Raw genomic sequence first — 21,505 nt, forward strand, 5'->3', positions numbered from 1 at the left:
CATCATAATTCTTATTACACATATAGAACAATTTTTCATACCTATGTTTGTATATAGTATGTTCACATCAATTCATGTCTTTATACATGTACTTTGGATAATGATGCCTATCACATTCCACCATCCTTGCTAATCCCCTGCCCTCTCCCTTTCCCTCCCACCCCTCTTCTCTATCTAGAATTCATCTATTCCTATCATGCTCTCCCTCCCTACCCCACAATGAGTCAGCCTCCTTATATCAGAGAAAACATATCAGCATTTGTTTTGGGGGATTGGCTAACTTCACTTAGCATTATCTTCTCCAGCGCCATCCATTTACCTGCAAATGCCATTATTTTATTCTCTTTTATTGAGGAGTAAAATTCCATTGTGTATATATGCCACATTTTTTTATACATTTATCCACTGAAGGGCATCTAGGTTGGCTCCTCAGTTTAGCTACTGTGAATTGTGCTGCTATAAACATTGATGTGGCTATGTCCCTGTAGTATGCTGTTTTTAAGTCCTTTGGGTATAGACCGAGGAGAGGGATAGCTGGGTCAAATGGTGGTTCCATTCCCAGATTTCCAAGGAATCTCCATACTGCTTTCCATATTGGTTGCACCAATTTGCAGTCCCACCAGCAATGTATGAGTGTGGCTTTTTCCCCACATCCTCACCAACACTTACTGTTGTTTATCTTCATAGCTGCCATTCTGACTGATGTGAGATGGTATATTTGAGTTGTTTTGATGTGCATTTCTCCAATTGCTAGAGATGATGAACGTTTTTTCATATATTTGTTGATTGATTGAATATCCTCTTCTGAGAAGTGTCTGTTCATGTCCTTGGCCCATTTATTGATTGGGTTTTTTTTTGTGTGTTTAGTTTTTTGAGTTCTTTATATACACTAGAGATTAGTGCTCTATCTGATGTGGGGGGCCGGGTAAAAATTTGTTCACAAGATGTAAGCTCTCTATTCACCTCACAGATTGTTTCTTTTGCTGAGAAGAAACTTTTTAGTCTGATTCCATCCCATTTATTGATTCTTGGTTTTAATTCTTGCAATATAGGAGTCCCATTAGGGAAGTTGGGACCTAATCCCACATTATGAAGATTAGGGCTTACTTTTTCTTCTATTAGACGTAGGGTCTCTGGTTTAATTTCTAAATCTTTGATCCATTTTGAATTGAGTTTTGTGCATGGTGAGAGACAGGGATTTAATTTCATTTTGTTGCTTATGGAAATCCAGTTTTCCCAGCACCATTTGTTGAAGAGACTATCTTTTCTCCAATGCATGTTTTTGGCACCTTTGTCTAATATAAGATAATTGTAATTTTGTTGGTTATTCTCTGTGTCCTCTATTCTGTATCATTGGTCTACCAGTCTGTTTTGGTGCCAATACCATGCTGTTTTTGTTACTATTGCTCTGTAGTATAGTTTAAGTTCTGGTATAGTGATGCCACCTGCTTCACTCTTCCTGTTAAGAATTGCTTTAGCTATTCTGGGTCTCTTATTTTTCCAGATGAATTTCATGATTGCTTTCTCTATTTCTATGAGGAATGCCATTAGGATTTTGATTGGAATTGCATTAAATCTGAATAGTGCTTTTGAAAGTATGGCCATTTTGATAATATTAATTTTGCCTATCCAAGGGCAAGGTAGATCTTTCCATCTTCTAAGGTCTTCTTTGATTTCTTTCTTTAGGGTTCTGTAGTTTTTATTGTTTAGATCTTTCACCTCTTTTGTTGATTCCCAAGTTTTGTTTTTTATTTTTTTGAGACTATTGTAAATGGATACTTTTCCTCATTTCTATCTCAGAGGATTTGTCACTGATATACAGAAAAGCCTTTGATTTATGGGTGTTGATTTTATAACCTGCTACTTTGCTGAATTCATTTACTAGTTCTAGAATTTTTCTGGTGGAGCTTTTTGGGTCTTCTAGGTATAGAATCATATGGTCAGCAATAGTGCTAATTTAAGTTCTTCTTTTCCTATACATATCCCTTTAATTTCTTTCATCTGTCTAGTTGCTCTGGCCAGTATTTCAAGGACTATGTTAAATAGAAGTGGTGAAAGAGGGCATCCCTGTCTTGTTCCAGTTTTTAGAAGGAATGCCTTCAATTTTTCTCCATGTAGAATGATGTTGGCCTGGGGCTTAGGGTAGATAGTCTTTATGATGTTAAGATATGTTCCTGTTATCCCTAGTTTTTCTAGTGTTTTGAACATGAAGGGGTGCTGTATTTTGTCAAATGCTTTTTCTGCAACTATTGAGATGATCACATGATTCTTTGAGTCTAATGATGTGATGAATTACATTTATTGATTTTCTTATGTTGAACCAACCTTGCATACCTGGGATGAATCCCACTTGATCATGGTGCACGATCTTTTTGATATGTTTTTTTGTATTCAATTTGCCAAAATTTTATTGAGAATTTTTGCACTATGTTCATAAGAGATATTGGGCTAAAGTTTTCTTTCTTTGATATGTCTTTGCCTGATTTTGGAATCAGGGTGATATTGGCCTCATAGAATGAGTTTGGAAGTGCTGCTTATTTTTCTATTTCCCAAAATAAATTGAAGAGTATGGTACTAGTTCTTCTTTAAAGGTCTTGTAGAACTCAGCTGTGTAACTGTACAGTCCTTTTCTTGGTTGGTAGGCTTCTGATGGTGTCTTCTATTTCATCACTTGATATTGGTCTGTTTAAATTATGTATATCTTCCTGATTCAGTCTGGCAAGTCGTATGACTTAAGAAATTTGCCAATGCCTTCACTATCTTATACTTTATTAGAGTATAAGTTTTCAAAATAATTTCTAATTATCCTCTGTATTTATGTAGTGTCTGTTGTGATATTACCTTTTTCAACGAGTACACTGATAATTTGAATTCTCTCTCACTTCTTCATTAGCATAGCTAAAGGTCTGTCAATGTTATTTATTTTTTCAAAGAACCAACTCTTTGTTTTCTCAATTTTTCAATTGTTTCTTTTGTTTCAATTTCATTGGTTTCATCTTTAATTTTAATTATTTCTTGCCTTCTACTGCTTTTGCTGTTGATTTGTTCTACTTTTTCTAGGGCTTTGAGATATAAAGTAAGGTCATTTATTTGTTTATCATTTATTTATTATTTCTTCTTTTAAGGAATGAACTCCATGCAATGAACTTTTCTCTTAGAACTGTTTTCATAGTGTCCCAGAGATTTCTATATGTTGTGTCTATGTTCTCATTTATCTCTAAGAATTTTTTAATCTCCTCTTTGATGTCTTCTGCAACCCATTGTTCATTCAGTAGCATATTGTTTAGTCTCCAGGTGTTGGAGTAATTTTTATTTTTTAATTTGTCATTGGTTTCCAGTTTCATTCCATTATGATCTGATAAAATACATGGTGGTATCTCTACATTTTTGTATTTGCTAAGAGTTTCTTTAAGGAATAGTATATGGTCTATTTTAGAGAAGGATCCATATGCTGCTGAGAAGAAAGTATATCTGCTTGATGCAGGTTGAAATATTCTATGCATGTGAGTTAAACCTAAGTTATTGATTATATTATTGAGTTTTTATTCAACTTTTTTTTTGAAGATTTATCCAGTGGTGAGAGAGGTGTGTTGAAGTCACCCAAGATTATTGTGTTGTAATCAATTTGACTCTTGAACTTGAGAATAATTTGTTTGATAAACATAGCTGTACCATTGTTTGGGGCATATATATTTATGATTCTTATTACCAGGTTAATCCATATCAGTAGATTAATTATTAATTAAAGCTTTAACCTAATCAATACATGCTTATAACTTGAATGTCTTAAATTGGTGTCTTCATTTGTTGGGGCACTTTCTTCCCTTGTCTTTTCATGTTGTTCGTGTGTCATCCTTTCCAGCTCTGTGGGTCTAGATTGTTATTGATTTTACCCTATACGTTTGTAGTGCTCTTGTAGAGTTCCAAGATATCTCCTTTGCAGGGAAGACAATGCTAACAGATTCCAATATCAACAATTTGTTGTTATTAAGATGTTTACACTTTAGTCTCAATGTACAAAAATGTTGGATTACATTATTATCTAAAATAAAATCAGTCATTTTGTAAAAAGGTTTATAGTTTCTGACAGTGGACAATAACCTGGGGGTAGAGTTTAGGATGATATGCTGAGAAGGTAGGATGTGAGGATATAGAGTCAATATATCTTAGGAAGTATGAAGGAGAAATCTAGTAAAGAGGGTTAGTAGCGAGAGAATAGATAGGAAGTAATTTAGGGTAGGCAAGTACGTGGGAAGACAGTAGAGTACATAAAACAAACACACATATGTATTTAGAAAAACACAGATGTTAAGACAGTAAAATTTGGAGGAGGAAAGAAAAATGAAAGAATAAAAAGAAAAAGAAAAAAAAGGGCATATACAATACCTCTATATTATATTACTGAGATGACTCAGTACTCAAAGTCCTCTTTCATGTAAAGGTTTCACATATGTTGGGGATGTGAGGGCCGGAGGATGAAGCAGTAGAAGGGAAAAAAGAAACAAGCCAATAAACCAACGAACCAACCAACAATGGAAGAAACCAGGGTTGTAGCTAGCTGTAGAGATCTGTATCTTTCCTGCTTCTCTTCTCATCCTGTAGGTGGCATTGTCTATTGCAAGCTGGTGTCTCTGCCCTTAGGATGGTGAAGGTAACCAGGGTGGGAAGACTGGTCCTAGCACAGGGTGCCTGGATGCAGGGAGTGGAATACACCAGTCCCCTGCAGAAAGACTGCACCTTCTGCACCGCTAGAGCCACATCCCCAGCCCCTTCTGGGTCTCTTTTTGGGACCACTCACTCAAGTGATGTTAGCGTGCCCGGTACTATCTCCCTCTCTTGCCTGGAGATTTCCCAGTTCCTGGTCTCTCCCTCTCCCCCAGCAGTTCCCAATTGAGGATACTCTCACCCCAGGGCTCCCGTGGGCAGCTTCCTGGTAGCACTGCACACCTGTGTAGGGCAGCTACTGTGTTGGTTTCGGCTGCTGGGGAGGAGGAATGTTGGAAACCTGGTACCTGGCTGCTGGAGATCTGATCTGGGAACTACCCCAGCTAAATGGCAAGAATGTTGAGTCAAGATGGTGGCAGTCTGCTTTCAGCACCAGGGTGTCTGGTGAGGTGGAGAGAGTCTGGTGAGGTGGGGGGAGCCAGGAAATGGTGTTGTACTGTGGGTAGATAGCAGCTGAATGTCCTGCGTGGGAGTGGATCGAGTCTTGGCTATCTGCAGGTGTGTTGATTGGTGATTCTGCTAAGGCACTCCATGAGTCTTGCATGGATTGGAACTTTGAGGCTTTGAGTCCTGCTCCAACGCCAGGCAACCTACTCTAATGCTGAGGCCCAGAGCCCCACATGAGTTCACAGTGCTGGTGATTTCTGCAGAGAGCAGCTGGATAGGGGATCTCTAACACTCTCGGAGATATAGTATTCCTACTAGGCGAGATCTGAGGGTCTGGCTGCGCAGGTACAGGGTGGCTCACTCCCTTCCTTCCGCCATCTTGGATTGGATCCAAGAAATTCCCAAATGATTTTTAAAATATGTATCTAATATCTGAAACCAACAAAGATGTAGCTTTCAGTTTATATTCCTGAAATTCTCAAAATTCCTAAGGTTGTCTGTAAGGAAAGTTGATTTGCATTTCAAAATTTTTTCCAAAGCTGCCAAATTAACACATTCATATAGAGACACCCTTTGAGGATTCAAAAACAGGAGGAAAACAACCATTGAAGTGTACACAGAAATTTTCTTCCACTGAGTCAGGTTCCATTTCTTTACATTTCTCAACAAGCAAGTGCCTTTTACATGTTTGTTGAATTTAACTGAGTGTTCCCTGCTCTGAACATTTGCTAAAGTGTGAACATACTGTTAAAGAGAACCAGAGCTAGACAATACAGTAGTGATGGCAGTAAAGATAGATTATATTCAGGAACTATTGCTATAGAGAAAAAAAGGGATTTAAGTATAGAACTGGGCTGAATTCTGAATATAATAGGACTAACAGGGATTCACAGGCAAGGAACAGAGTGGGAAAGAAGGAGGAGGAGGAGAGGTTGCATCCATAGATAGAAAATTACCAAGAAGAGACATCAAGGGTAGGAGGATTTTTGCTAAGCTGATTTAACAGGGATTCTTGCTAGGCCAGGGTGATCAGAAATGATTCCCTGTGACTGATTTAGTAGGGTTCTTGCTACAACTAAGCTATGCATACCCTGCAGGGTAGAAGCAAGCACAGGGCCAAAGTTGAGGTCAAGTTAAAAAAGAATTCAGCAAATCTCTACTCAAGATTGGTTAAAGAGTCTTTGTCAACATACATATTGCTTTTTTTTTTATATAGTTTGTTTTTTAATTCAAAGGTCCCTTGTCTCCTAACAATGAAAAATCACAAGGAAATTCTTGAAAACAGAAACACTAAAAGTATTTTACATTTTTAAGTTTGTAAAAACCATGGAGAATTTAAGAACGACAGAATAAGTAGTGAAAAGGCATAGTAATTAACATGAATTAGACAAGATAAAAGTGACTGAAAAAAAAATTTAACTAAAAAAATTATTATGAATAAAATAATATCATCAAGAATATAATCAAAGGATGATAACTATAATGTATTATAGCTTAAAGGAACACTAGAGATTATCTTCTTATTTTACAATGAGATACTTGAGTCCCCCAAAACATACAGATCTTTTAGTGGAAACATCACTCTGGTTATTATCAATTGTTTAAAGAGAACAAGCCAAGAGGGACTGTCTACAGTTAGCTTATAGTCTCACTATATCAAGAGCTTCCTAATTTTCACTCCGATTCAATTCTAGTGGAAATACACTCAAAATTCAAATATATTTATACTAGAGAAATATCTGTCATTATTTGCCTTCTTTTCCCCCTTAAGAACTTTGTCTAATTATCATTTTGTGGCTCATATAATATAATCAGTCACTCACATAAATGTGTTTTTCACCAGAACCTATTAAAAAAGATTGGTGAACCAAAGTGAATGAGTTATTAGTGAATTGATGATTTTTTTTATTAAATTTAAACTTATTTTTATTTTCAGCAATGACAATGCAGTTTATCAGTCATCAGTTTCCTGATTATCATGACCCCACTATAGGTGAGTAAAAATCTCTTTTCCCCTCAGTCCAAATAAAGACACTCTAAATAAGTAGCCTGTTGATGTTGATAATGACGTTGAAGAATAAATAATTGAATTTATTGTATTATGAACACACACACATTGTGTAAGTTTTCATAATATTTGTCTTTATATCTTGTAACACACTCTAATAATTTTATTATTATTATTCTGTTAAATGATGGTTAGAATCCATTAAGTTGACCTTAGGATCCACTAATGGATATTTACTATTAGAGAAACTGACTTGAAAAACTGTTGTCTAGTTAATATAGGTGACATAATTATATAGGGACTTGGTAATTTGCTTCCTGTTTACCAGTCTCTGAATTTTCTGTTGTAGAATTAATTAACTATGTTAATGGCACATTTGGAGAAGTCATTAGATGACATAATTTTATCCAGCATCCTCATTTCACAGATGAGGAAACTAAGACTTAAAGAGTCAAAATATTGTAAAAGCTCCCAATTCAGCCAAGATTTATTCCCTTATGTAGTTGTCTCTCATAATGCAGTACAGAAGCATTGCACTGGGAAAGATTTCTCATTCGTTCAAAGTAGGAAAAATGTCTTTAAAATTGCTTTATTCATAAAGCTATTTTAAAGAATAGATTGAAATTTTTCTAGCACAGTTCAAGAAAGTCATCTTTGCCTAGAAACACACCAAGTGTTATTTCCCAGAGAGGGAAGCCTAGATCTCCAGGGCCCTTCACGGTTAATTCCTTGACTCTTGGAGGGTGAGCTCCAGTAATGACTCCCCATTATGTACCTCATTTATTTTCTCAATTTTCATATGTCTTGTCCTTGCCCCCTGCCTGTGGATAATATCCTCTAGTTTCCACCTGCTAATCAAGGAATTTCGATTTAAAATACATAAAATATTATCCTATATATAATGCTCCTGTATTTCTTCCTGTAGGTCTTAGAGAATATTTGCTTGAATACTATACTGAAATGAAGAAAATGCATGAATTTTTAAATGTATTATAATTCATTAAGATCTCTTCATTAGGTAAACAGAATCAATAAGATTTAAATACAATTGATTGGTACTATTGGACACTACTCTCTGGATAGTGTCCTATCCAGAGAAATAATTGTTCTTATTTCTTGGCAAGCATTTTGGTGAGAGACCAATGATACAGTGAGAGACCAATGGTACATTGTTGACCAAGAAGGCCTTCCCCAAGGAGTTTTTGTGTCTCTGAGAATAATCACTTAATAAACTTTTAGAAATGTTTGATTAACCCTTATTTGATTAATTTCTAAGTCTGTTTTCTAAATATCTAGATTACCAGTAGCTTTGTACCACTTAAATATGAGTTACAGAAAGAAGGAAATCTCTGGCCGTAAGTTCTGAATCTTGTACCTGTTGGAAAATTGCATAATATAATTTATGAAATCACAAGCTCAAGCTCGCTCTGCTCTTTGTTGTTTTCTATGATTATTTAAATTGTATATGTATCACTGTCTCAAAAACTGGCCTCTTGCTCATCGTGTCTAATAGCTTACGTAGGACAGTGATTGTGAATAAACCATAAACGGCTCCTTCAAGAGAAAGAAATAAGGATGTGATGATTTCTTTAGATATTCACATGGCCCATCCATCACTTGAGATTAAACTAACTTGGACAGCCACTACTAACAAGTGGCTAACATCATACTTTTATCTACTATGAATAAAGTAGCTAGCTTTAAAAGAAGAAGTTTGAAAATAGAAAGACTATTTTATTACTTTCTGTTCGATTTTCCCATCATCTCATTTCTTATCTTCTCTAATGGACACATTAGTTAATAATTTCCCATTGGTATCCTGCTTGAAGGAGGTCAAAGTCCCAAGTTATTTTCTCTTCACCAGCTCTGACTACATAACTGTAACTCAGTCTGGCTGCCTTAATCATCCCTCAGGAGAGAATTCATGTTAGTACATTTTGAAAAATCTTACAAATTGAAGAAGAATAAGCATAGTTATTTCATGACTGAAATAGTAAATGAATGTTCTTCAATCCCTGTTTGGATCTGTTTATCATCCTGATTTTTTTAAATTTTATTTATTTATTTTTTACATACATGACAATAGTGGAATGCCTTACACTCATTATTACCCATTTACAACACAATTTTTTGTAACTCTGTATATAAAGTATGTTCACGCCAATCCCTGAAATATTTGAGTTATTTGTAGGCTTTTATTTTCTCAAATTAGAATCATCCTTTTTTGAAACTTTATAAACTCTGAAAATTTATATTTTATTCATAATAAGAATCAGGGATATTATTGGGTAGTGTCCTATCCAGAGAAATAATTGTTCTTATTTCTTGGCAAGCATTTTGGTGAGAGACCAATGATTTTGGTTTCTGAAAATCCACAGAGTATGCCTAATAAAGGGATATATTTAAGTGTATTGATTCAATTCTTCTAATGGGAGAAGAATTTATGTAAAATTTAAACTATGTTCCTTTAATAGACTTACATATGGGTAAATTCAAGTTTTAATTTAATCTTTAAAATGGAACTTCTCTGAGCATTAGACATGGCACCAATTACAGCTGATTTTTCCATAATAAAGTTATTATAGAAATAATAAGAAACAACATTTTGACCAATGGACTGGTTCTAACCTTTCATGTTAATAAACCCACATGCCATATTTAAGTAATGACTCATTAAAAATGACCATTGTATGCCATTCACTTGGCAAAAAATAAATACCTACTCTTTGGAAAGCAATCTGTTTGTCCTCCAAAAATAAAATATTGAAATAGTACATTTCAAGCCCCGAATGAATTCAGTCATAGGAGTTAATGCAAATACACAGATATTTGTAAAATTTTTGAAGTTAGCTATTAATATAAGAAATAAGTCAACACTGTTTAGAAAGGGTTTTGAAAAGACTGGGCGGCTGTTAAGCAGCCCTCTCCTCAACTATGTTCACTGTGAACTAGGATCAAGCTCTCCACATTTTTCAAAAGCCAAGAAACTCCTGCCATCTTTTCTAGAATACAGAAATCCTCCTTCAAGGAAACCTTTCAGGAAATACCAGACTTCTTAAATACTTTTGAAGAAAATGACATGTGAATGCTTGTCATGGTATGCCATTTTAGTTTCATTATAACTTGCTTGAGGTTGAAAGCCTGAATGTATAGAATTCTAATGGAATATAAATTAAAAATCAGATTATTGATTTTTCCTACAACAGATGAGCTCCCTTTCTTTGAAACCAAGAATGTAATAAAAGATATCAGGTTCTGCATTTTACTCCAAAATTATTGTTTAATGAAAACTGTGTATGTTGAGAATTGTTTCTGCTGATGTTTACTGTCAGTCACAGGAAGGCAAACACATAAGCACAGAAAGTAGGTTCACCTCATTTGCAGAAGGAAACATAGTGTTCACAACAACCAGTGTACCCTGAAAAAGATGCCTAGTCCTGGATGGGCAGTTCTGAAGTCTGGAGGATTTGTGTTTCCCTGCAGTCACACAGTTCCTTAACTTTGATTAAGTCACATATGTAACTAGTGATTATCTCCTACTCTCCTTAAAGATGGTAAACACAGCACATGCAGAGATCAAATGGAGTCAGTGCTGTCCAAGCACCGCAAGACAAATGGAAAAGAATTAAATGAGACCATACAGTGAATAGAAAAGCACAAGGCATGGCAGGAGTGTAGCAAGGTAAAATCCACTTGCCTTGAAGACAGGGAAGCTTTTTGTCAAAAAACAAAATTACAACCATTCAGTTGTAGACCTAATCGACTTTTGTTCACCAACAATTTATGAATCTGGGCACCCTTATTCTTCCAAATAGAATGAGAGCTCCCTCTGGACAATGGCAGAACAGCATGCTTTTTATGATGAGGACAAAGAAACAGAATGTTTTAGTCAGCTTTTGTGGAATTGTGACCAAAAGACCTGGCAAGAACAACACAGAGAAGGGAAATTTTATTTGTGGCTCATGGTTTTAGAGTCTCAGGCTATAGCTGACTCCATAGGTCTGGGCCTGAGATGATATAGTATATCAGAATGGCGTGGTGAAGGAAAGCAGCTCAGAGAACCCATCTCATCAGGGACAAAAGATAAACCCAAAGGCATGCATAGGTGACCCACCTCTTTACTTGCCTAGTGTTACCACCAGGTTAATCCGTCCCAGTAGATTAATTAATTATTAATTAAAGCTTTAACCTAATCAATACATGCTTATAACTTGAATGTCTTAAATGAGGTTTTCTTTTCTTTTAATATATTTTTTTAGTTGTAGATGTATCATTATTTATTTATTTTTATATGGTGCTGAGGATCGAACCCAGTGCCTCACACATGCAAGGAAAGCACTCTACCACTGAGCTCCAGCTCTAGCCCAAATGAGGTTTTCATCAGAGCATTTATTGAAACATGCCTTTGGTACTTTTTTTTTCACTCTTTTGTTTTTCCTCCTCCTAATCTAGCATATAATCTGTGTCCCATCCACTCAGGATCCTGAGTTATTGATTTCTGCCTGCTCTTCACTTTGCAGGTTAGCTTCCAGTTTTGTTAATCAGGAATGTTGTGCAATTTCATTGTGGAAATGACAGTCTTAACCTTGGAAAGTAACCTACTGGTAAAACATTTATGAGCTTCGCCATCCAACAGAAGTGATTTTTGAATCCCTCTTGCTAGCATTGAAGCAAAATTGCTAAACATGTCTACGCCACAGCTGACACACTTGGAAAGTATATCTACTTCAGAATACTGTGAGAGTTAAAAGCAACGTATGTCAAACTCTTACAGTAATTCTTGGAATATTGTAAGTAGGGTTGCCAGAATTAGCTAATAAAAATACAGAATGCACAGTTAAGTTTAAATTTCAGACAGATATTATTTGTGTGTGTGTGTGTGTGTTTGAGTTACCTAATTTGCTGCTCCAAACAAAAGACCTGACAAGGACAATTAGAGAAGGAAAAGTTTATTTAGGGGATCACATTTTCAGAGATGTTAGTCCATAGATTGTTGACTCCATTCTGTGGAGCCTGAGGCAAAGCAGAACATCACAGCAGAAGAGTGTGGTGGAGGAAAGCAGCTTCAGGCATTTCTACCAAGAAGCAGAGAGAGATCTGCTCAACACAGACAAAATATATATCTTCAAGGCACACCCCGATGACCCACCTCCTCCAGCTACACCCTACCTTCTGTCAGTTACAACTCAGTAAAATCTCTATCAGGCGATTAATTCTCTGATTGAGGTAAGGCTCTCATAACCCAATCATTTCACCTCTACATCTTCTTGCATGGTTTCACATATGACCATTTGGAGGATACCTCATATCTACATCATAACAATAGAAACACAATACAAAGTTGGCTCATGCTACCAGTTTTGTGGAATTAAAGCAGGTAGGACTTCCTTATTAATCCTGCTTTGGTTGACTATATATGTTGATGGCTATTTCATGCCATGAAGAATAACCAGAAAAAATTCCTTGAAAATTTTAAAACTTATGCTAATGCCAATTTATTATTTCTTCTGCTTTCTTTTCTTTTTCTACTCCTCTGTTTCTTCTTTTATCTATTGGTACACCAAAATAGACAAGGATTCTTTCTTCATTGAACTTTCTTACCTAGTTTTATCTCATCATTTTAAAGAGCTGTTTGTATCTTTTCATCTGGGATATGTTCTTCTTTTCTTCCTCATTGTATTATATTAATGCAGCACACAGTTTAGTTAATCTAGTCTTATTGACTTCTTCAACTGCTTCCTTGGGCTGATTTTCCTACAGAAAGAAAAAAAAAATTAACAACCCAGAAATAAATTATAATATTATGATCCCACCTGCCCATATATTTGTTTGGTTCTTGCAGTGCCCAGAAATTCATGAAATCATCTTTCCAGCTTTACTTGCATATTCCATTTTCAAGGAACACATATTCTTGTAATTGACTCAACTGTAAATGCTTTTCCTCTTTTACTGTTTTAGACCTCAGTTTCACTTACAAGCCATGAATGTTGTATAATATGCACACCCAGAAGATTTATATTCTTTCTGAGCAATTGTTAAGGACTGTAACAAGCTCTACAGGAAAAAAAAAAATACCATTTTATAGTGCAGTCTTCCTGAATGATTTGGGAAGTTTGAAAAAACAAGGAGCTCCTATAAGTGGCAACGTACATCAAGGATATAAACAGGTCTTCGGCAGAGAGCCACATGCCCAATGATTGCTCATGCAGCATGGTGCTTGAGTATGAAAAATATCAATGCAGTTAGACCAGCATGGGCTGAACCTACCATGTGAAGTATATTTTGCTCAGGATTTCCTGTGGAACACAAACTTCTTAAGTATGGAATTTAAGGACTTGAATTACATGAAAATGGCCTGCTTGTCATCTAAAGTGTCCACTGATAGTGTCACGTCTTTGCGTCAATAGAAAATCTCTGTTAAAATGTAAATACTCAGAGGTGGAGGAGGTAATGCCTAGGGCCATTAAGAGCCATTTATTTAATAACATAGATTAATGTGCTCAATTATTCTGGAAAGAAAACCACAGAACCATGGTCTACAGAGTAGTGCTGAAGGAATAGTTACAAGGTCTGGATATTACTACTAGTAGAAAAAGTGCTGTAGCATAATTCTTGAAGGAAATAAGGCTGAGAAGTTGAACTAGAAGAATTATAGTTATTAATGATTCATGTCTGAACATGATAAAATAGAAAGGTAGTTAGTTGTAGAAATTGAATTTTGTCTTCATATTGGCCCAATTCTCTTCCCAGACTTATCTTCTAACAGCCTGTTGCCATTATGCTCTGGCTAAAAGTTCTTCAGTTTCTTAAATAAGCAAAACAGGCTCTTCTCTGCCTTTGGGTTTTATCAGTATTCTTTCCCATTCCTTGAATATCTTCCCTGTGCTTTTAACATAGCAAGTTACTTTTCATTCTTCATTTGCAAGGTCTCAGTTTGCATATTACCTCCTTAGAGTGGTCTTTGCCTACCTTACCTAAGTGAACTATACAAAATATGAAAACGCACACAAACCATGTAAAATACATAAATTTAGTCCCTATATTGGTACAGAGCTTATTTCCTTAATACTATTTATCAAATTCTGAATAAGAGGTAATGGGGCATTTTGTTGTTTATTTTTCCATCTCAGATGCAGCCTCTATTGTGTCCAGGAACATATTTGCTTTTTTACACAGGACCTAGTGCAATGCATGGTTTATAAGGGATGATCAAAACATTTATTGAATAAAAGAATGCATGAACAACTTTCAGTGTCATCTTCCCTTTTACCTAAGTTAAACTTCTGTGAGCAGAATTTTAGACCTTTTGACTGTGTCATTCGATGTAGTAATCTCAACACCATCAGGATTGAATGCAAACCTTTGATTTTTATGAAACTTCAGTGGGGCAGCTGAGCATGACCATGCAATCTGGGTTCACTTTAAATGTATTATGCTGGATCTCCAATGGGATTTTACTGGTGCTTGGAAAATATGTTCAGGTCAAAAACTACTCACTTTCTCATTCTACTAAAACCAGTAGCTTCTACCATTTCCACACTTTCACTGATGACCTTGCTTTCTACTTTATTTAGAAAATAGAAATAGCTAGAAGACTAATTTCTAAACACTCTCATCCATAAAATACTCCCAAAGTTACCAACCACTATGCACCTACAATGGGCTTTCCCACTTATATCCATGTTCCTATGTAAGGCAGTTCTGTACCACTATTTTCATTCATCAGAATCAATTCCATGGTCCCACTCAAGAATCTTGCACCATATGCTTTTCTTTTTTAATTTATCATTCTCCATCATCATAAAAACATGATGTTACTGTGTGGCTCCAAAACATTAAAATATCATAGTATTAATTTTTTATGACATTGCTTCCTCTGTGAGTACCTTTTACATTTCTCCACTGCTTTTGCTGTAAAATTCCTGAAAGTGTTGATTTTACCACAAGACTCTCATTCCCCTTCTACTGATAGCTAGGTTTTGAAGCCCATTTCTGAAATTGCTGTGACTTTTTAGTGGCTAGCCAATATCAATTTTCATTCTCTTCATTTTGATATACCAGTAGCTGTAGCATTAGATATGAACTACCATTCTTGAATTTCATCTACTTTTTTTCAAGTGGCATTCAGGATTCCATACTCTCTTACCGCTAACCTCTGTGATAACTTTTTGACTCAGCTTGGCTCTTCTTCTGGAATTTTAAGTATCCCTAAGACTCAGTGCTTGGTCTTCTTACTGTCTTTATCCACATTCCCTTTCTTGGTTATTGCCTTTGTTATCATGACTTTAGTTGACACTGATAATCTACAACTTCAAAATTTATTTCTCCTTCTCCTATTTATCTCCTAAATTTCATGTTTATATAATTTCTAACTCAATTTCTAAAAAAAAAAATCACTAAATTACTCAAAAAACTAAAACTGGCTTCCAGTGCTTCTCTCTCTCTCTCTCTCTCTCTCTCTCTCTCTCTCTCTCTCTCTCTCTCTCTCTCTGTCTCTCTCTCTCTCTCTCTCTCTTTCTCTCTCTCATACACACCACACACACACACACACACACACACACACACACACCACACTCTTTTCTGAGTATTGCATTCTTATCTTTGTGACAACCCCATCTTTCTGGGTATTTATGCCAGAAACCTCAATTCTTCTTTCTCTTCACATAAGATACCTGCAAGAAATCCTATTGACTCCATACTCAAATTTGGTATCCAGAAACTATTCCTAACTACCTCAGATCTTGATATGAGCCAGCAGAAGCTCCAGCTGGGGCTAGGACTGCAGCTCTTCAGAATTCTCCCCGATTCTACCCTTTCCCTGCCTAATCTACTTTCATCACAGTGGACAGAATGATCACTTTCAAAAACAAGTTAGATAATGCCACTCTGGTCACAAATCCACATAGATTTCCATTTTATTCATGTCAAAGTTACTGACAAAGGCCCATAAAATCCTCAAAAAGGGCTCAAGGGTATATATTAGTGGGAGAGTTTTGCCTAATATGTGCAAGGCCCTGAGTTTGGTCCCCAGCGAAATAAAACAAATACATAAAATTCTCAAGAATGACACACCTTGCCCATTTGACTTTATTATTTGCCATTCTCCCTCATTGATTTGGTTTCAATCTCACCAGCCCCCATGTTGCTCCTGGAGTATGTCAGATAGTTTCTTAGCATCTTGCACTTGACCCACCGTTCCCTGGAACACTCTTTTCTCAGGTGTTCACAGAGCTCCCTTCATGACTCTTCTAAGGCTTTGCTTCAGAGTTCATATGACTCTTAATTAGGCTTCCATTAACCATCACCAGAACTCCTTATAGGTGTCTTTCTATTTGTCTTTCCATAGCACATGTTACCTTCTTAGTCAGCACACAGTTGTGTCTGTCTTCTTTAACTAGAATATAAATACTGTGTGATTAACTGAAGTCTAAAAACCTACATCAATGTCTGGTTCACAGGAGATGATCAATAAATTGGAAGAGTGAATGGCTAAATACCTCCTAAAGTACCTTCAACTTTGAGCAAATTAACAGATATTGCTGGCCCTTTCTCCATCTATAAAAATGAGATGAGAATATTATTTCTCATGATGGTTATGTGAAATAATATAGATGTAACGGCTTCACACTTTACTCAAGACAAAATGAGAATCATGATTTCCTCAGTAGGAATCAATTGAACTAGACGAAAAAAAAAAAAGTAAAAATGAAGGTTGTCAAGAAGAAATCACCTATACTTTGTGTTCTTATTTTGAACCACCATAAAAATTTATTCATAAAAGAGGTTAAAGTAACCAAAATGTCAATTTATTAACTTACCATGAGATATTACTGTCATTGCTATTGGGATTATTTAAAACTCATGATTACTATAATTTTCCTGTGGCCAAACTATATAAGGGAGAAAAATCATAATGAAAAATTCCTGAATCAATTTACTCTGTGAAATCTCTATCAGAAAGCTGGATATGAGCTCCACATCATCTTTATGACAGGTGTCTTATATAGGATATGAAATTTGCCTGTTAGGTATTGAATCAGTCCAGGGAAGTTAAGAAAATTGAAAGTTTAATAATGCCAGTCTAAGAATATGTGACACGTCCTTCAAAACTGCACTGGTCTTGCACTAAATGCAAAACATCCTTCTTAGCTCCAAAATAGATCAAAATTTAGATGAATCCTAGAAATAATCAAAAGAACAGATTCTTGATTGTCAGCATTCATAAAAAACCGATTGTTCTAAAGGAAACATTCATTATTTAGAGATGCTCATGTTTTCTTACTTCTCTTGAGTTGTGAAGATTATGGCAATTCTGACTGTTTTAAGTTCTTTACCTCTCAATGTTCTGATTCGTATCCACTCATACTTCAATAATTCCTAGGCACCTAATATGTGCCAAGCACTCTTCTTGGAGCTGGGCTATCATCAAAAACAAAATAAAGTTCTTGTCCTCAGTAAATTACATTTTACTGAGGGAGACAGGTAATACAAACCTATTTTACATACACACACACACACACTCACATATATACATATATGTATAATATATACTAATAATTTGGGTTTAATCATATATATTTATTTAATATGCAATCACTTTTATGTATAGTTAAGTTTTGCTTGGTCACTTGATATGACTTCCAGAAATACACCCACCTCTTTAGTAAAAACAATACAAAACTTTGCATGGAGAGTTAGGGATAGGGCCTTGGAAGGCACCTCTGTTATTAAGAAGCCTCAGCTATATTAGAGTCATGCCCTATTGGCCTTGGAGATGCCATCTTTTTGTTTCCCAGAACTGCCTGCTTCTTTTTTATATATAAGAAATTAATGCATAACAATTATACATAATAGGAGTTTCATTAAGCATATTCATATATTCACATAATATAATTTAATCAATTTCATTCCCTAGTATCCCCTATCCCTTCTTTACTGATCTTTCATTTTCATGGAATTTCTTTTTTGTCCTTTAGCTTCTGTATATGAGATAAAACATATGACCCTTGACTTTCTGAATCTGATTTATTTCATTTAACATAATAATCTCCAGTTCCAATTATTTTCCTGCAAATGACATAATTTATTCTTCTTTATGAATGGATAAAATTTCATTGTTTACATACATTACATTTTCTTGATTCATTCATCTATTCATGAACACCTAGACTGGTTCAATGCTGTGGCTAATTGTAATTTGTGCTGTTATAAACATGTGTATTCACAAAGCACTATAGTATGCTGACTTTAATTTTTTTTGTATAAATATTATGGAGTGGCATTATTGGGACTTTGGGTGGATCCACTCATAGTCTTTTGAGAAAGCTTCCTACTGATTTCAATAGTGGTATTATTAGTTGACATTGCCTCCAAAGTATTTAAGAGTTTGTTTCCTCACATTCTCACCAGAATTTGTTATTGTATTTTGATTATTGCCATTCTAACTGGAATGGTATGAAATTTCAGTGTAGTTTTGATTTGTAGCTCCCTAATAATTAAGGATATTGATGATTTTTTCTTATAATTGTTGCCCATCTTTATTTCTTTTGAAAGTGTCTGTTTAGTTCATTCACCCATTTATTGATTTGATTATTTGTGTTCTTTTTTATAAGTTCTTTATGTATTCTGGATATAAAACCTCTATTAGAAGAGTAACTGGAAAAAGTATCCCCTATTTGGTAGGCCCTGTCTTTATGTTCTATACTTGTCCTTTGCTGTGCAGAAACTCTGATTTTTAATTTTTCTTGGTACTGAGAATTAAACCCAGTGGCATTCTACCACTGACCTACATCCCCAGAACTTTTTATTTTGAGATATGGTTTTGTGAGTATGCTTAGGCTTCTTTCAAACTTGTGAGCCTCAACCTCCCAGGTTGCTATGATTATAGGCATGGGCCATCACATCAGGCAGATGATTTTTAGTTTGATGGCACTCCATTTATTGATTCAAGGATGTCTGCTCTCATAATTCTTATTCATTGTAGGACTTGAAATTTTAGCCTGAGCAATTAGGCAAGTGAAAGAAAGAAAAGAGATACAAACAGGAAAGGAAGAAGTAAAAGTAGCCCTATTTGAAAATGATGTTAGTCTATACTTACAAAACTCTAAGAGCTCTTCCATAATATTTTTAGATATGATAAAAAATTCAGAAAATTAATAGGATAAAGTCAATATACCAAATCAGTAGATTTTCTATACATAATGAACCCACGAAGGCAGATATCAAAAAACAATTCCATTTGTAATAGCCTTAAGAATTATGTATAATTTGAACCAATGAGCTGAAAACACTTTGTAAGAAAAATTACAGAGCACTGAAAAAAAATAAATAGAAGATACTAAAAGATAAATGACCTGACCCCATGTTCTATGGATAGACAGAATTGGTATTTTTAAATGGTCATATTAACAAAAGTATTGTGCAGATTGAAAGCAATCCCTATCAAAATACCAGTGACATTCTTCACAGATCTAGAAAGATAAGTCCTAAAATTCTCATGGGAACAATGTTATTTGTCTCTTAACATGAAATACTATCTGGGTTCAGCCTTATAGAGTTGGTGTGCTGTGATTTTATCTAGGAGATTAAAAATAATCTTTGCAACTTTATGTTACAATACGTCTTATAGGCATATAACCTGTGTGACGAAGAGGGACAGGATGGAATGAATGTCCAAAGATTGAATGTCCAAACAGCAGAGTCCAGATAAATCATGGCATTTTCTGCAAGTCAGTAATCCAATCTGGTCTTCATTTTCTTATCTGTAAAATTATGTCAGCCATGCTTTTCCTAAGCATAAAACAAAACTGATTTGAAGCTAAAATTAGCTACATGGAAAAATCAATTGAAAAACTATCAAGCACCAGGCCAACATGAGCAACTATTTTTATATAATAGAAGTCATCATTAAATTTCTTATATTCTTGCCTTTACTAATCATGTGGGATTATAGAAATTAAGTCTTCCAAAGGGATATTTTATCTGTGAGGACAATAGATGACTGCCAAATTACTTGGGATTACCTTATGCACTTTTGTTATGACTGGATGTGGAATTTTCCCAAAGGCTCCTCTGTGGTGCAGTTGGTCCCCAGTGTAGCAATGTTCAGAGATGGAACGCTAGAGAAGTAATTGGATCATGATGGATTAATGATCTGGTGGCATTATTTGGATGTGGTAAAAATTCTAGAAAGCGGGGCCTAGTTGGAGGAAATAGGTCCCTGGGGAAAGACCTGAAAGGTGAATCTTATCCCAGGCCCTTTCTTTACTTTCTCTACTTGTTTATGTGAAGTAAGCGGCTTTAATCTGTTATACACTAACCAGCATGTTGCTCTGCCACACCTTGGCCCACAACAATGGACCCAACTCAACTTGGACTGAAACCAATGAAACTGTGAACCATAATACATCTTTCTTCCTTTGGGATGTTTTGCTCAGCTATTTTGTCACAGTAACAAAGAGGTGAATAACACAGCTATAGAAGGAAAGCTAAGGCATCTTCTTGCTTACTTACCTATGTGAATATTTTATGTACTTAAAGAATACCCTATCTCTTTGTATTAAGAAGTTTAATAATACCACTTTCAAGAATTAATTTCCTTTTTAAAATGTTCTTATGAATATATGTGTTTAGGAATAGTGGAACTTCTAATCAAAATCAAATTGACTACCTGAAATCTTCTCAGTAGTTCAATTTGTAGGGCCAGAGTAGTCTGCGTACAAAAGGCAGAGGCTGCTGATATCAACTTAGTGATTGGAGCTTTTACTTTAAACTTCCATATATGGCCATATTCCATGCATGTTCACCTTCTCCCATTTATGTTAATTTTCAGCTTGTTTATTTCCATTGAAATACACATTTCTCTCAATTCTTCTCTTTGCTCTCATTCTCTTTAAGAGTTGTCTGAACTCTAAACTCCCACTCAGTTTTCAAGTGGTGCTTATTGAACTTCCATTGCCAATACTCAACTGAGAAACCATCACTGTGTTCCAACCCAAAGGACATGCCAGTCTCATTTTACTGAGAAAGGGGTAAGAAATATTAATGATTATGTCCCTTTGGTAGGAAACATTATCTTTTTTTCATCTCGTGTACCATCACTGTCTCCTGGTTCATTGCTTGTTTTTAGTCATTGCTCTATTGCTCTACACAGCTCATGGGACTCTTCTGGCAAATAAACATAAGCATTTTTCATGGCTTTATCTTAGACTCTTTTTCTCAGCCCTGGTTCTCTCTCCAAAAATCTCAACTACCATCATGCTATTAATTGCCATGCATAAGCCAAGGACCCCCAGGTTCATATGTCTTGTTACATAATCATAACTTTCAGAACAGTTTTGGATTTTTAGACTTACACATTCCACCACTTACTAGACTAATTTGCAT

General features: G+C 35.4%; 1 protein-coding gene across 1 annotated transcript in view; it reads left to right on the forward strand.

The window, feature by feature from the left end:
- Nucleotides 1-21,505, forward strand: part of Rit2 (Ras like without CAAX 2) — a 340,369-nt gene that overhangs the window by 73,263 nt on the left and 245,601 nt on the right. The window contains exon 2 of the mRNA XM_077792200.1: nt 7,049-7,105. Within this exon, the coding sequence (XP_077648326.1) occupies nt 7,049-7,105 (57 nt within the window). The remainder of the gene's footprint in view (nt 1-7,048; nt 7,106-21,505) is intronic.

The sequence above is a fragment of the Urocitellus parryii genome, chromosome 13, assembly GCF_045843805.1.
Source record: "Urocitellus parryii isolate mUroPar1 chromosome 13, mUroPar1.hap1, whole genome shotgun sequence".
Lineage (NCBI taxonomy): Eukaryota > Metazoa > Chordata > Mammalia > Rodentia > Sciuridae > Urocitellus > Urocitellus parryii.